Source organism: Phyllostomus discolor, chromosome 14, assembly GCF_004126475.2.
Source record: "Phyllostomus discolor isolate MPI-MPIP mPhyDis1 chromosome 14, mPhyDis1.pri.v3, whole genome shotgun sequence".
In the NCBI taxonomy this organism is placed as follows: Eukaryota; Metazoa; Chordata; class Mammalia; order Chiroptera; family Phyllostomidae; genus Phyllostomus; species Phyllostomus discolor.
The window spans coordinates 7,028,652-7,045,758 of record NC_040916.2 but is presented as its reverse complement, the minus strand read 5'-3'; the positions used below and the strand labels follow the sequence as shown (position 1 = coordinate 7,045,758).

The following is a 17,107-nucleotide window of genomic DNA, read 5'->3' as shown; positions in this document are numbered from 1 at the left end:
TTTTTTCTTATTGTGTCTGACTAAAGGTTTGTCAATGATTTTTATCTTTTCAAAGAATATGCTCTTGGTTTCATTGATCTTTACTAATTTTTAAGCTTCTGTTTTATTTATTTTCACTCAGATTTATTTTCTTTTTTTCTATTCATTTTGGACTTTGTTCGTTTTTTTAGTTCCTTTAGATGTAAGCTTAGGTTGTTTATTTTATATTTCTCTTATTTCTTGAGGTAGGCCTGTAATGCTATGAATTTTTTTCTTAGACCTGTTTTGTCTATGTCTCAAAGACTTTTGGTCTTTTATTTCAGACAGGGAGGTGGGAGGGGAGGGAGAGAGAGAGTGAGTCAGACAGAAAGAGAGAGAGAGACTCCAATTTGTCATTCCACTTCTTTATGCATTTATTGGTTGATTTTTGTATGTTCTATGACTGGGGATAGAACCCACAACATTGGTGTATCAAGGTGATGCTCTAATCAACTGATCTACCTGGCCATAGTGGGCCATTTTGTTTTTATTTTTCTCAAGGTATCTTTTGATTTAATTCTTGATCTCATTTTTAACTCATTGTTTAGTAGCTTGTTTTTTAGCTTTCATATGTTCATGTGTTTTTAACTTTTCATTTTGCATTTGATTTTTAGTTCCATACTATTGTGACCAGAAAAAAATGTGGCATGGTTTTAATATTCTTAAATTTATTGAGACTTGATTTGTGGCCTAACATGTGGTCTATTCTGGAAAATTTTCCATATGCACTTGGAAAGAATGTATACTCTGCTGCTTTGCGGTGAAATGCTCCAGAAATATCAGTTCAGTACATCTGGCCTCAAGTGTCATGTAAGACCACTGTCTCATTATTGATTTTCTGTCTAGATGATCTATTTACTTATGGCAAAAGGGTGTTACTGTTTCCTAGTATAACTGTATTATTGTCAATTGCTTTCTTTATGTCTATTAATATACTTAGGAGTTTCTACTTTGGGTTTATAAATGTTTATAGGAGTGATATTTTCTTGTATTGATCCCTTTATCATAAGAAAATGTCCCTTTTCTTCTCTTGTGGACAGTTATTACTTTAAAGTGTATTTTGTCTGATAATAAGTATTGCTACTCCAGCTTTTTTTCACGTGCATTTGCATGAAATGTTTTTTCATTCCTTTATTCTCAGTCTGTGTACATCCTTTGATCTAAAGTCAATCTTTTGTTGACAGTTTATGTACAGTTCTGGTTTTTTTAAATCTATTCAGCTACACCAGGTCTTTCTATTGTATCACTTACTTACATTTAAAGTGGTTATTGATAGGTATATTTTTATTGCCTTTTTTGTTTTATGATTGTTTTTATAGTTCTTCTCTGTTCCTTATTCTCTTGTTTTTGTCTCTTTTATGCTGATGACTTTTTATAGTATTGTGTTTGGGTTCCTTTTTCTTTATTCTGGTATATCTCATAGATTTTTGTTTTGGGGAGACCATGTACCTCCTATATACCTAGCTATTTTTATAGCAGCCTATTTCAACTTGATGCACACTTAAGTTCAAACACCTTCTAAAATCACTACAATTTTTACTCACCTCCCTTATGTTTATGCTTTTGTCATAATTTTTAACTTTTGTGTGTATTTGTACATGCCCCTTAATTTATTGCATGTAGTTACATGTGCAATCATTAAAATTATTTTACTTTTGTTATTTAACTTTTGTGCTAACTTTATAATTTGTTGATCTGCTGCTTTTACTGTTTGCCTTTGTCAGTGAGATTCATTCCTTCCTTCCTTCCTTCCTTCCTTCCTGCCTTCCTTCCTTCCTCCCTCCCTCCCTCCCTCCCTTCCTCCCTCCCTTTCCCTTTCTTTCTTTCTCCTTCCTTCCTTCCTTCCTTCCTTCCTTCCTTCCTTCCTTCCTTCCTTCCTCCCTCCCTCCCTCCCTCCCTCCCTCCCTCCCTCCCTCCCTTCCTTCCTTCCTTCCTTCCTTCCTTCCTTCCTTCCTTCCTTCCTCTTTCCTGTTTCCTACTTTAAAACTCCCTTTGACATTTCTTGTGTTTCTGGTTTAGTGGCAATGAAGTCCTTTAGCTTTTTCTTGTCAGGAAACTGTATGTTCTTCAACTCTAAATGATTGAATTAGTGGGTAGAGCAATCCTGGTGTCAGGTCCTTGACCTTTATCCCTTTGACTATTTCATGTCAATATCTTCTGGCTTACAAAGTTTCTGTTGAGAAATCAGCTGATGGTTTAGTGAGAGCTTTTACTTAATTGCTTTTCTCTTGATACTTAAAAGATTATCTGTCTTTAACCTTTATCATTTTAATTATGATGTGTCTTGGTATGGGCATCTTTGTATTCATTTTCTTTGTAATTCTCTGTATTTGCTGACATTGTATGTCATTTTCCTTTGAGAGGATAGGAAAGTTTTCAGTTATTATTTCCTCAAGTAGGTTTTCAGTATCTTGTTCTCTCTCTTCTCCTCCTGGTGCTCATATGATGTGGATGTTGGTATGATTCATGTTGTCCCAGAGGTCCCTTGAACTTTCCTTCTATTTTAAAATTCTTTTTCTTTCTAATTGGGTGTTTTCAGCTACCTTGTCTTCCAATTGCTGATTCAATCCTCTGCTTTATCTAACCTTCTTTTTATTCTCTCTGATGTATTCTTTCTTTCAGTTATTGTATTTTATTTTTAATTGGTTCTTTTTTTTGTTTTATGCCATTTTTAATGTTTTCTATATCTTTGTTGACATTTTCACTGAGTTAATCTATCCTTCCTGTAAGTTCATTGAGCATCCTTATAACCAGCATTTTAAACTTTGTATCTGTTAGATTGCTTGTCTTCATTTCCTTTAATTATTCTCTAAAGTTATTTTGTTCTTTCATTTGGGACATGTTTCCTAGTCTCCTCATTTTGTCTGATTCCCTGTGTTTGTTTCTATGCATCAGGTAGATTTACTACATCTCCTGGTATTCCCAGAGTGGCCTTATGTAATAGATGTTACATAGACTCTGTGGAGACCAATAGTGCAGTCTCCTTTATAACTTTTACTAGGTTATAACCCATAAAGTCTCCTTTGTAAGGTGTTCCATGGCTTCTTTTGTGCATACTACACAAATCTTTTGGACTTATAAACATATCCAATTGATAGTATTTCCTATATACAGTGTAGTGCATATGTAATTTAAAATATGCTACTGATTGAAATGTAAACATGCATATGATATCTTCCATAAGTACAAGATTTAGGATGAAAATGAAAGCATGCTGGGTGCTTTATTTATAACTTATTTTTCTAAATTATTACTATTACTAATAAATATTTTATTTATTTATTTTTAGAGAGGGTTCATTGGTAACAGTTTGAATCAAGCCACTATCAATGGCAGCATGATATTCCTTCTGCTCTGGTAGCAGAAGCTGTGGAACAAATTTTGCCGTGACACTTTTCATGCTGAGATCCATCATTAAAATCTCAGACACAGTAGATTTTGGAATCCCCAGGTCAGCTTGTAGTTCTCACACTGTCATTCACCAATCTTTGTAGATTGCAGCCCATACATGTTCAACATTCTCAGGTGTTCTACTTGTTTCAGGCCTTCCAGAACATGGATCACTTTCAACAGATTCTCAACCTTCTTTGAAGCATTTGTACCACACTTTTATTTGCACTGCAATCATCCCTGAAACTCTTCTGAATCATCAGAATAGTTTCCATGGAGGAATGTTCAAGCTCAATATAAAATCTGTTGCAGATTTGTCACTCTATTTGCTGTCATTTTGAATGTGACAGCCACATAGTACACATACTCACCCAATGGCATCTACCACCTTCACTGACTACTACAGTGAAGTTGTAATTGTTCATACATGTGCACAGTTCACTCACCTTGGCTGACAGGTTACATCAAGGTTGCATAGACTGTTGTCTTTATATTAACATTGGCTGGACTTTTTCCGGATAGACCTTGTATTTCCTATGCTGTACTTTACATCCCTGTAACTATTCTGTAGCTACCAATTTTTACTTCCCAATTCTTTTACTTTTTCACTCGTCCTTCAAACCCTTCTCCTACCTGGCAACTATTAAAACGTTCTCTATATACATGAGTCTGTTTTTGTTCTGCTTCTTTGTTTATTTTTGATTCAGTTGTTGATAGATATGTATTTATTTTTATTATTATTCATATTTTATGTATTTTTTCCTTCTTAAAGTGGACTCTAACATTTCATGTAATACTGATTTGGTGGTGATAAACTCCTTTAGCTTTATCTTGCTTGGGGAGCTCTTTAATGTCCTTCCATTCTAAATGATATCTTTGCTGGGCAGAGTAATATTGGTTGTAGATCCTTACTTTTTATCACTTTGAATATTTCTTTTTAATATCTTCTGACCTGCAAAAGTTCTGTTGAGAAATCAGCTGACAGTTTTATGGGAGCTCCCTTGTATGTTAATTAACTGCTTTTCTCTTAATGCTTTTAAGATTCTCTCTGTCTTAACCTTTGGCATTCTAATTATAATATGTCTTGGTATACATTTTGTTTGGGTATTTTAAAAAGGGAGCCAATAATAGAAAAAAAATGTTTGAATTCTTTATGAGTGAAAAATGTACCTTTGTTACATAGCCTAAACCATATGATTAATATAAAATGAAAAGATATTATTGTAAAAGTTGACATAAGTGGAGCCATTTTAAAGTGGAGCTAGAGCAGCTGTTCTAGAGGAATGGCCTTGCATGTCTTGCTCCCTGAACTGTTGGAATGTTTAAACTGGGCATAACAACTTTTGGACTAATACAAAGCAACATCGTGTTATAAACAAATGTTTGTAAAGTCAGCAGGGCTACAGATCCTGACAACAAGGAATGATAATTATTGACTTTGTATTTGAAGATAGAACCCATAACTAATCACACATAGCTAAAGGGTACCTCAATTTTTCAGAGCCAATAAAATTCTTCTTTTCTCATAAAACCCCTTCACTTTCGCAGTATAATTGGAACAGTGTATGGGTTTCTGCCTGAATTTGTGTGGCATGACTTGCAATGTTTTGGTCCCAAATAAAAGATTGTTGGCTCTCATTTTGGTTTTTAAATTTTAAATAAGCACCATAAAGCCATAAATATCAATATTCTTAAAATTATTGTTTGATTTCAGAGGTATTTGAAAAACTACAAAAAGTTACTAAAATTCAGAAATTTCAAAGCATAATCTTAGTTTATGCTCCAGGATTTACTCTAAGTCTTTCATTAAATTGTTAATTATTTCATTAAAATTTAAGTTTAATGTTTAAAAACTCTATTCTTCTTAGAAGATATGTATTTGTAGACTTTTTTCCATTCTAAACCTACCCATTTCCATAAATAAAAAGGCAGATAAAGTTAAGGAGGTGGCTTGTAAATATTGTTCCTTTCAGTAACTTGACATTTAACCCCATCAGTTTACTATAGCCTAGGAAATTAAGAGAACATAAGAGGGAAATCAAATAGTGTTGCTTTTAATTTCCATTTAATTTATATAAATAAAAACTCTAAATGAAAAAAAAATCAAACTGGGTACTTGAAAATACACCTACATAGCTTCTTACAACTTCCTATATTATACAGGCAAAGGGAAGCTTTCATTCTAAAAATTCCAGAGTCTCAAAGTCTCACAGTGAACTATTTTAAATTTAATCCCAGCCACTAGTCTACCTTAGAAAATAGGGTACACCTACAGTGGGAAAGGACCCATCATGGTCCATGATTTGCTGCAAAACTTGAACCTAAAATGTCACTAAAATGTTCCTTACAGTTGCAATAGCTAAAGCAACCCTGACAGGTTATTCTTGTTACAATGCTATTAAAAGCAGCTGGAAGTAATTTTAGTAAAGAAATATAATTCAGATGGCACACTAATGCTTCAAATTTTAAAAATAGATGACGTGCAATACAGAGTATAAACAAAAGAGACACAAAAGTATGTCAAGAGCGAGAAGGACCAGTAAATCAGAAGAAACATGTTTAATTTACACTTTCTTCACTCTGCGAAGGTATTTATACAAACAGGTGCAAATTATTGCAAGGGCAACAACTATAAGAAACCAGAAAACAAATTACATATAATTATGAAAAATAATTTCCAAGATTCAAAATCTAGCAGATGAAATTAATGTTGGTTACATTTCAGTGGTCAGAAATGTTATTTTATTTAAGCACATATACATTTATATTCCATCTGGACTCTTCATTATCTAAATGCAATTCCCTGGAATCAGTTAAGCAGTTCACAGTAAGTCTGAGAAGAGTCCTTGTTTGGTTTAGAAAATTACCCGAATCATACTTGTGATGAAGAGTCTCATGACTCATCATCTTGGAAAAAATTATTTAAGATTTGTTAATAACTGGACATATAGAATTTAAGTGAGTATACAATCACCAACAAATTGAAGTGTATCATATGAGAGGTCAGGGATATTTTCTACACTAATTAACTTAATTTCAAGCTAAAAAAGCTATAGAAACTAAAAAATCATTAAAAGTGCACTTCTTCATGGTAATATTTTGATGTAAGTGGTATTCAAGTTTGGGATACTTACGTATAGTAAAAATAACTAGAGCTATGACTCCTGAATCTGAGAAAAAAATGAAACTAGTTTTAAAGATATTGAGCATGTATGGGTCCCAGATAGCAATTGCATTTTACTTTTGATCAAATCATCTAAAAACTACAGCAAAAAGGTATCAATCTACTTTTAGCATGACTATTAGTACATCTAAGTCATTCTGATCATAGAACACTTCAAATAGATTCCGGTTATAGGATGTGTCTTGTAAAATTCCTAATAGGAACCCAACTTGTCACTGTTTTGTGTTGTAGTTTTCACACAAGGTTATTTAGTAAAGGTAAATAGGACAATTAGAATTCATAAGGTCAGAAAAAACTACTTACATGTATCTATACATACTATCACATTTGTTATGGTATTTGGATACTAAAATACCTATAAATGTCAGTTATCATTAATAATTTGTGACATCTTGTTTTTTGCCTAACTACAAATAATTGAAACATAATGTATTCATGTAGAACTCTAAGGTCTCATAGTAAAGAATTATTAATAATGAAATACCTAATTCCACAATTTCTTCAATTGGTGGAAATTCAAGAGGATTGGGATATCCTAGAAAAAAATGGAAAAAGTATAAAACAGAGAAAGAAAGACTAAATAAAACTTAGATCTATAATTTTTATTACATTGATGCTTTGTGTTTGTATAAAATTGCTTATGATTTCATTTCCTTTTAAATAATATCTTTCATTGAAGTAGAATCATAAAATATTCAAAATTTATATTGAATGCTAACAGCATTCTTCTTCCTGTGCACTGACATTTCCTGTCACAGTACTGTGTGGCACAGCAAGTGAATTTATCATTACTGTATTCTCAAAATTAGATTTGAAGTCAACATGATTCCACCTAATTTTTTTTAAGATTTAGAAATTGATCTAGAGTAGAAATGCTTTTTAATATAATGAAGGCCATTTGTAAAAAGCCCATAGCAAACATCCTAGTCCATGGTGAAATACCAAAAGTTTTTACCTTAGGATCTGGAACGAGACAGGATGCCCACACTTGCCTCTTTTATTCAACATAATATTAGATGTAGGGTCACAGTAATTAGGTAAAAAATAAAATAAAAAGGATCAAAAGTGGCTTGGAAAAATAAAATTATCTCTCTTCATAGTTGACATGATCTTTTATGTACAAAACCCTAAAGATTACACACATCCCATGCTGATAGAACTAATAAATGAATTGAGCAAAATTGTAGGCTATGAAATCAACATGCAAAAATCAGCTGCATTTATATATATACCAAAATAAACAACCCAAAAAGGAAGTTAAGGAAACAAATCCATGTATAATATCAAAAAGAATAAAATACTTGGGCATAACCAAGAAGGCAAATGACTCTTACAAAAACAAAATATTATGAAAAATAATTAAAGAAGACATGAATATATAAAAGACATTCTTTTTCTTGGATTAGAACACCTAATATTGTTAAGATATGAATACTGAAAAAAAAATCTCTACAGATAAACTAAAAGCCGCTATCAAAATTCTGAGGGTGTTTTGCAGGAATTAAAACAATCCATCCTAAAGTTTACATGGAATCTAAAGCACATGGAATAGTCAACACAATCTTGAAAAAGAAGAGTTGAGAGGACTCATGCTTCCTGATTCCAATTCCAATGGAATAGAATAGAGGGCCTAACATATATGGTGAAATAATAGCCTATAACATGTTTCTAAGAACATTCAGTGGGGAAAGGGTAGTCTTTTCAACAAATGGTTCTTGGAAAACTAGAGATCTGCAAGCAAAAGAATGAAGTTTGACCCTTACATTATATCATATTTAAAAATCGACTCAAAAGTGATAAAAAACTAAATACAAAAACTAAAACTATTAAGCTCTTAGAAGAAAACATAGAGGGCAAACTTCATAATGCTGGATCTGGCAATATTTCTTGGATATGGCGCCAAGAGCACAGGCAACAAAAACAAAAAAGATAAATTGGACTTCATCAAAATAAAAAACTTTGCGCATCAAAGAACACTGTCAATAGAATGAAAAGGCAGCCCACATAATGGAAGAAAGCATCTGCAAATCATCCATTTGAAGAAATATTAATTTCCAATGTATAATGAACTCCTAAAAATCATTAATAAAAATCCTAACCTGATTCAAAAATGAGCAAAGGACTTGAATGACATTTCTCCAAAGAAGATATAAAAATAGCAAATAAGCACACAAAAAAGATATTCTACACATCGCTAATCAAGAGTGAAATGCAGAGAGTAAAGGGCAGAAAACTGTACTTGAACAATGATTAAAATAAAATTAAAAAAAAGAGAAATGCAAATAAAAACCATAATGAGATATTACTTCACACTTTTTACTTACCATATATTAGGATGGCTATTATAAAAAACAAAACAAAGAAAAAACACAGAGGATAACATGTGTTGGGTAAGAGGTAGGGAAGTTAAAACTTTCATGCACCATTGGTGAGAATGTAAAATGGTGCAGCTTCTGTGGAAGACAGAATGGCCATTCCATAAAACTAAACATAGAATTAGCATAAAACCTAGCAATTCTACTCCTAGGCATACACCCTCAAAATTGAAAGTAGAGACTCACACAGATACTTGAATGCCAATAGTTAGAGAAGAATATTCAGAATAGCCAAAAGGTGGAAATAACCCAAGAGTCTATTAACAGATGAATGGATAAACGAAATATGGTATATACAAGTAATGAAATATTTTCAGCCATAAAAAGGAATAAAGTTCAGATACATGCTACTCTAAGATGGATGAACCTTGAAAACATTATGCTGTATGAAATAAGCCATATAGAAAAGACAAATGTAAAATTCCACTTATATAAAGTACCTAGGATGTCAAATTCATAAAGTACCTAGGATGTCAAATTCATAGAGACAGAAATTAGAATAGAGGTCATTGGAGATGAAAGGAGGGGTATGAATGGGGAGTTACTGTTTAAGGGGTATAAAATTTCAGTTTGGGAAGATGAAAAGTTTTGGAAATAGTAGTGATGATTGTACATCAATGTGAATGTATTAGAATGGTTGAAATAGTAAAAAATTAAACAAAAATTGATCTGAAAAAATTAACATGAGAGTAGCTTGCATACTTCTGAACAGGAAGTGTTCTGCCACGTATTAAAACATATTATAATGCTACATTAAAAGAAGAATTTGATGCTTGCACAGGAATATACAGTTAAGAGAACAGAAAAAAGGTTAGAACACCTCTGAATTTAATGCATGTTAAAACAGTTGGAGAGAAAACGATGTATTCCATAGATGGTGCTACTTAGCTACTGAATGGGGTGGGTGGAATAGAGAATAACCCAATCTCATTCCATGTAGCATAATTTTCAGATATACCAATGATTTAAATGCAAAGAATACAATCAGAACACATGGTTGAAATGTTTACATGCACATAATTTGAAGACTTGAAGCTGTTATAAGAAAGACACAGCACTCATAGACATTAAGGAAAAGATTGAAACATTCAACTACCCAGTAATGCGAACCTTCTGCACACATAACTGACCACTGATAGGAGAGTAGTGAAATGAAACATGATATATGTTAAAATCATCACCTAACTACAGCCCCAATCTAATAGAATAAGTGTAAAACATGAGAGTTTTAGAAAAATATGAAGAGTATAATTCCATTTCTAGTTAAGAAAAGTGAAAAATGCGAAACTACATATAACTGCATAAATAAGAATAGTGATGTATTCTATTAGGAAAGGGTGTATCCTATCCTTTTTATCCATCAGAAATGGATAAAAAGACACCTAGTTATCAACAATGATTAACTCAGACAATGTACCAGAAAAAGAGATGAAGAACTAATTTTTTACTCTGTACACTTTTTGTAATGTTTGAAAACTTACAAAAATACATTTGTATACTACACATGTAACAGAAGTTATAAAAAGAAATCTATATCCAATAGTATCGTATAAAAGTCTTCAAAGAAAATGAAGTGGTAAAATTAAGGCCAAAAAAGACCTGGAAAAATGTTCACTATGTATTTATTACAGGTCTTTAATTTATAATGAGCTCTTGCAAGCAACAAAAATAATGTTTTAGAAACCTAATAGAAACTGAACAAAAGATATAAATAAATAAATGTAGACAAAAAAGATTCGGCTTCATTAATAATGAAAAGGAATGCAAATTAAAATAAAACATGACTTTTTATCCATCAGTTCACAAAGTTCTTAATAATATAAGTATGATAAAGAATTACTGCCCTGGCTGGTGTAGCACAGTGGATTGAGCACGGGCTGCGAACCAAAGTGTCGCAGGTTTGATTCCCAGTCTCAGGGTACATGCCTGGGTTGCAGGCCATGACCCCCAACAACCACACATTGATGTTTCTCTCTCTCTCTCTCTTTCTCCCTCCCTTCCCTCTCTAAAAACAAATAAATAAAATCTTAAAAAAAAAAAGAATTACTGAACCTGGATATCTTGAAAGTGGGGGCTTGGTTGGATGAGTAGGTTTGAAACCTGAAAAAAATAAATTTGATTCCATTCATCAGTCTTGTCAGTAAAAATTATGGATTTAATTAGACTTTTTCTTAGAAAGATTGATTATTCCTCACAATTAAAAATGTGTGTACTTTCTGAACTTTGCATTTCTATTTCTGGGATATGACCTGAATATATATTTATATAAGTACCTAAGGATATTTGTATACATAAAAATGTTCACTATAATTTTATACTTTATAATGGAGACTCTAGAAGTTAACTATTAATAAATCATAAAAATTATGTTTTCAGAGTAAACACATATATTTAAAATACATTATTCAAGTAATATCATATGAAATAATTTGTATCCTTTTCTGTTTAGTATTTCATAAACACTATTTCATATTAGTATAATGAGATCTACTTTATTACCATTATATGTTGTGATTGGTCCTCTTTGTATGGGTTTTCTCTAATGATAAAAAAAATTGATTACACTAATAATACCATGAGGAGGTTTGATTTTTTAAAATGATTCTTGTCATTTTTCCTCTTGATAAGTTTTTTTCTCACAATCCTCTTCTCTTCTTTCAAATATTAAACTGTATCAGTGTTTTATGAATCCTTTTTGAATTCTTATAGTCAACTCTTTCAAAAGAGCATATCAACAAACAAAGTATCCTGCAATGCATATACCCACTAGGACCATGTGAGCAAATATGGAATGGTCAATAGGTGTAAAATTCTCATGCAGTCTTATGTAGCAGCCCACTAAAAAACCATCTCTTCTCCCTCAACTTGCAAACCTCACAGCACTCAACTAAGATACTCATGGAGGTACTAGGTGTGCAGGAATTATAAAAAGGTGTTCCAATTACCATAGTTACGTGCATAATTCTCCTTAACCCTTTAAAGTTTAGGACAACAGAAAATATACAAGCAAATTAGAAGACAGTGATTGAGATTTGAGTTCAAATACTCTCATTAAACAACAGGAAATGAAAGCTGACAGAAATGATGTTCCAAGAGTAAGCAGAACAAAACTAGAGCCCTGAGTGAGGTCAGCTCAGGCTCTTCCCACTATCCCCACTATTCTTCCCACTATTCCACATGTCTCTTGTTTCTGCTGAAGCCAAAGAGAAGCTAGAGATAGCAACACCAAAATTAGGAAGACAATTCCTTCCACCATATCAAAATAATTTCTCAAGTGTTGAACAGGGCAGTTGATGAGTAGTCCATGCAAGAAGTCCTCCATTTCATTTCAATAACTAATGACTTTTCCTGCCTTTCAGTTGGTATGAAATTTAGTTTCTGTTGTGAAACAGAAATGCCCAGTAAAGGCACAAAGAGTAATTTTTTGAGGCAGAGTTGGTTGGGGTAGGGGTAGTAGAAATATAAGCCTTGTTCTAGAGACAGCAGAAATTTCCCAGTTCAAGTTGTAGTATATAAAAAGAAATAAACTTGCACTCTGGGAAATAAAACAGTCCTGGACCATGGTTATACATTTAAATGTATCAAAAGATCCCTTTTAAGATGAATTAAAATAGCAAAGTTGGTGACACACACCAAAATACATATGAGAAGATAAACACTGTAGACCTACTTCACAAATATCAATTGGAGTGATGCTGTAAGTCATATGTGAGCTTTCTTTAAGAGGTTACTATATGCCATGCATTGTGCTAAGTGGTTTAAGTAAGAGCAACCAGTTTAAACTTTATTTTCACCCAGTGAGGAAGGCATTAAATTATTTAAGTAAGTACATTTGAAATTTAAGTAACTTGCCCAAGCTTACATACCTGTTTATATCTGCAGACTACGGCAAATAATTTTAAATCACTAAGAATAATAACTAAAATGCTATAAATATGTTCTTACATCTTTTATTACTAAAGGTGATGAATGAGTATACATAACATGATTTTAATGGATTCTTGTAAAATATAAGTAGGATGTTACTAAATTTCAATGACTCAAAGTAAGAGGTTTAGAATTGGCAGGAATTGACATTGAAAAACATAATAATGTAGGATCAATCACTTGGGAATTATACTTTCTTGTCATTGATATAAATCAAAGGTACAAATTCCCATGTTTCAGTTTATTCTGAAAAATGGTTGCTAACCATGTTTATACATGGAAGTACTGAACAAGGGAAATTTATAAACCTACCTGATGTACATAACCTGCTAAGAACTATACAAACACACACAAAAAGAACAATAGCAAAATCCTATATGAACTTTACATTATATATCTGTCATGGATATAAATACAGGATGGAGTTAATTACTGAAATTGCTTCTTTTCAAACATTTGGTATCACTGATGTTTAATGTCAAAGAAATAAAACCTTAAGAAACAAGAAGGGAAATAAAACAATATGTACCTTTAATACATGTTGGCATCTCAGGCTCCCAAGTATTGTTTCCACCACAGAATACTGGGTTGCTGCCATTAAGATAGAAACCCTCCAGGCACTGAAATAAAATCTCATCTTGGTAGGAAAATTTTTCTTTAATTTTGGATACTGGCCTTCCATGTTTGAGTACTGGATAGTCACATTTGACCACTATGAAGTAAAAAAATTCCAGAGTTTATGGAAAGTTGCTTTAACATAGTACCTGGATAAAACAGTGCAAAGTAACAGTTTCCAGTGGAAAAGATAAAGAATGAAAGGCAAGGTGTTGTTTTAAAAAACCTTTTTTTGTGTGTATTTTAGTTCCACGTAAACAGATTTAGAGAAATCTGATAACTTTTCCACCTAGAAAAAAAGTCGTTATAGCTTATTGGTTTCATACATTTTTTTTTCTCCTGCAGATTTTGTGAAGAGTATCAGATACAAATTCTGGGTAAGTTCAAATGCAACTTTTGATACTCTTTACCTCTAGAGATTTTTAAAATTTTATACTGACACTGATTAAAATAATCTGTCTTTTTAGAAAAGCAGAAAAGACCCTTGTGGAAAGGTAATAGTTGAGTTGAAATTTAGAAGTTGAAAAGCTAGCCATGCAAAAAGATGCAAAGAAAAAGTTTTCAGGTAGCAACAACATACATGAACTGGGTTGTTAAAGAAATAGAAAGGCCCATTGAGTTAGGACCATGTTTTACAAACATTTTGGACTGCAACCCAGACACTTAAAAAGAAAAAACTTTAGTTTGTAAGCTGTTATGTAAGCACTCAAGACTGAGAAAAAGTTAAAAGTTAATACTTAGACTTCATAAAGTTAATACTTAGACTTCATACCAATGTGCTCTGGTATTGCCCATTCTACTCTGCTTCTCAAGAAGTAAAATGCTTCTCATGACCCCCACATTGATTTCAGAATCCAGTAATGGGTTTGGGAGAATTTGGAAAAAACAAGAACAACAACAACAACAACAAAAAACTGGGCTAGGCAATAAGTACAAGAGAATGATTTATAAGATTAAATCTGAACAATACATACAGACCCATAATGTACAGCCACTTAAACCAGAAGAGTGCTCTTCCTTCTCACCTGTGGATCTGAATTTCTATCAGTTATCTTTCCCCTTCTGCCTGAAATACTTCCTTTAGCAATTCTTGCAGTGCAGGTCAGGTAATGATAATTCTCTTAGATTTTTTTGTTTTCTAAAAATGTTTTTATTTCATCATCAGTTTTGAAGATTTCTCAATGACAGAGATTTCTAGGTTGTTTTATTTTCCTTCCAGCACATGAGCAAATATTGTCTTCTAGTCTCCACAGTTCCTTGGGAGAAATCAGCTGTCATTCTTTCTTAAAGGGGTGGGGCAATGTATTATTTCTTTTCTGCTCTCACTGGATGCTTTTTCTTTCGTATTTTATCTTTGATAGTTTTGCCATGATGTGTTTAGTTTAGTGGGTTTTTCAGAAACTAAAGAATATAGTTATTCTGCTAGGTTTACTAAGTTTCCTGGATTAGGGGGTGGTTGTTTTTGACACAATTTCAATATTTTGGACCTGTATTTAGTAAAATAATTGTTTACATTGCTGTCTTTCCTTTTGTTCTGAGACTCCAATTACATGTATGTTTAAATGCTTGCCACTCTCTCACAGTTCTATAAGCTTCTCTCTTCTCAAATCACGTTAGATTTGCATTGTCATGCTTCAGGTTCACTTATGTTTTCACTGTTGTGCCAATCTGCTATCAGTTCCACCTAATGATTTGCCTTTAAATTAAGTTTACTGGATATAATTTACATCCAGTGAAATTCATCCTTTTATTTGCATAGCTGCATTAGTTTTGACAATTATAAATAATCATGTAATTACTACCACAATAAAGACAAAAAGAGTTCCACTACCTCTTAGTACTTCATCATGCCACTGAGTGATCAACCTTTAGTCCCTTCACCAATCAGCCAACCACTGCTCTGTTTTCCATCTCTATCGTGTTAGTTTCCCATAATATCATGAATGGGATCATATCCTTCTGAGTATGGCTTATTTTACTAAGCAGAATACATTTGAATTTCATTCCTGTGGTTGCATGATTTGGGAGCTCATTCCTTTTTATTGCTGTATATTTATACCATCATATGGATGTACCACAGTTGTTCATCCATTTACCAAGTAAAGACAATGTGGGTAGTTTCCAGGCCAATATGATTAAAACTAAGATTACTATGAATATTCTCATAGAAGCTTTTATGTGAACATGTTTTAATTTTACTTGGATTGACAAATAAAATGAAGTGTATTTTAAACTTCATAAGAAATTGTAAAACTGGGTTCTAAGGTAGTCTTACACTTTGCATACTTATTGGCAATGTATAAAAGTTTCAAGTGTTCCATATCCATGCCAGTACATACCATTTGCTAGGTTTTTGTTTTTATGTCAGCCATTTTAAAAGGTATTAAACCACATCTCCTTCTGGTTTAAATTTATTTTTTGACATTATTTTAATTTATTTATTCATTTTTAATTCTCATGAGAAGATATGTTTATTAATTTTAGAGGGAGAGGAAGGGAAGGAGAGAAAAAAAGCATTAATGTGAAAAACACCAATCAGTTGCCTCCCATACGCACCCCAACTGGGGATTGAACCTACAACCTAGGTATGTGCCCTGCCTGACTGATTATCAAACCCACAACATTTTAGTGCCTGGGATGATGCTCCAATCAACTGAGTCACACAGCTAGAGTTACTTTTGGTTTTTAATTACATTTTTGTACTTGCAATATTGAGCAAATTTTCATTTTCATTTACTTTTTTGTCATTTGTATATCATGTTTGGTGAAATGGGTATATTTAAATCTTTCGCCTATTTTAAAACTATGGATTGTTCTCTTCTTGTTGAGCTTTGAGAGTTATTCATATATTATAGATAAAAGTCCACTATCAGGTGTGTGCTTTGCAAATATTTTCTCCCTATTTACGACTTTGTTTTCATTTTCTTAAGTCTTTTTCAGGCCAGAGGTTTTGAGGGTGGAACATACAATTTACTAAAATATTTAAAAGAGTCATGACTCATGGGTTGTATTTAAGAAATCTTTGGCAAGATCACAAATATTTCCTAACCATTCTCATAAAAGTATTACAGTTTTAGGTTTTACATGTTAAGTCTATGACCCATTTTGAGTAAATGTTTGAGAATGGTTCTAACATTGATTCTGGTTCTTTTTTTCCATATGGAAGCCCAATTTTGCCTGTACTATCTTTGAAAATATCATTTTTCCAATGAATTGTTTCTATACCTGAAATGAAAAGCAACTGGACATATTTGTAAGGGTCTAATTATGGACTCACTATTCTGTTACATTGTTCTATATGGCTATCCTTTTAAAAACACAATATCTATTCCTTATAGCTTGCTTTATATAAACTCGACATCAGGTAGAGTGTGTACTTCAGTTATATTAAAAATTGTTTTGACTGTTCTAGTTCTTTTATCATTCCATGTAAATTTTAGAATCAGTTCTCTCAATTTACCAAAAGTTCTGCTTGGAATTTTATTGGGATTGTGCTGAATTTATAGATCAAATACTGAGAATTGATGTCTTGATTATATTGAGTCTTCCAGTCAATGGCCAATGTATAGCCCTTCATATATTAAGGTCTTTTAAAATT

The 17,107-nt window shown here is 32.4% G+C and overlaps 1 protein-coding gene across 1 annotated transcript in view; it reads right to left on the bottom strand.

Moving 5' to 3' along the window:
• Positions 1-5,751: 5,751 nt before the first annotated feature.
• The window catches only part of LOC114512182 (membrane cofactor protein-like), a 31,979-nt gene continuing 20,623 nt past the window's right edge, over positions 5,752-17,107 (bottom strand). The window contains exons 5-9 of the mRNA XM_028531080.2: positions 13,424-13,606; positions 11,020-11,067; positions 7,077-7,127; positions 6,543-6,578; positions 5,752-6,037 (exon numbers count right to left, since the gene is read on the bottom strand). Of these exons, the coding sequence (XP_028386881.2) occupies positions 5,973-6,037; positions 6,543-6,578; positions 7,077-7,127; positions 11,020-11,067; positions 13,424-13,606 (383 nt within the window). The 3' untranslated portion in view covers positions 5,752-5,972. The remainder of the gene's footprint in view (positions 6,038-6,542; positions 6,579-7,076; positions 7,128-11,019; positions 11,068-13,423; positions 13,607-17,107) is intronic.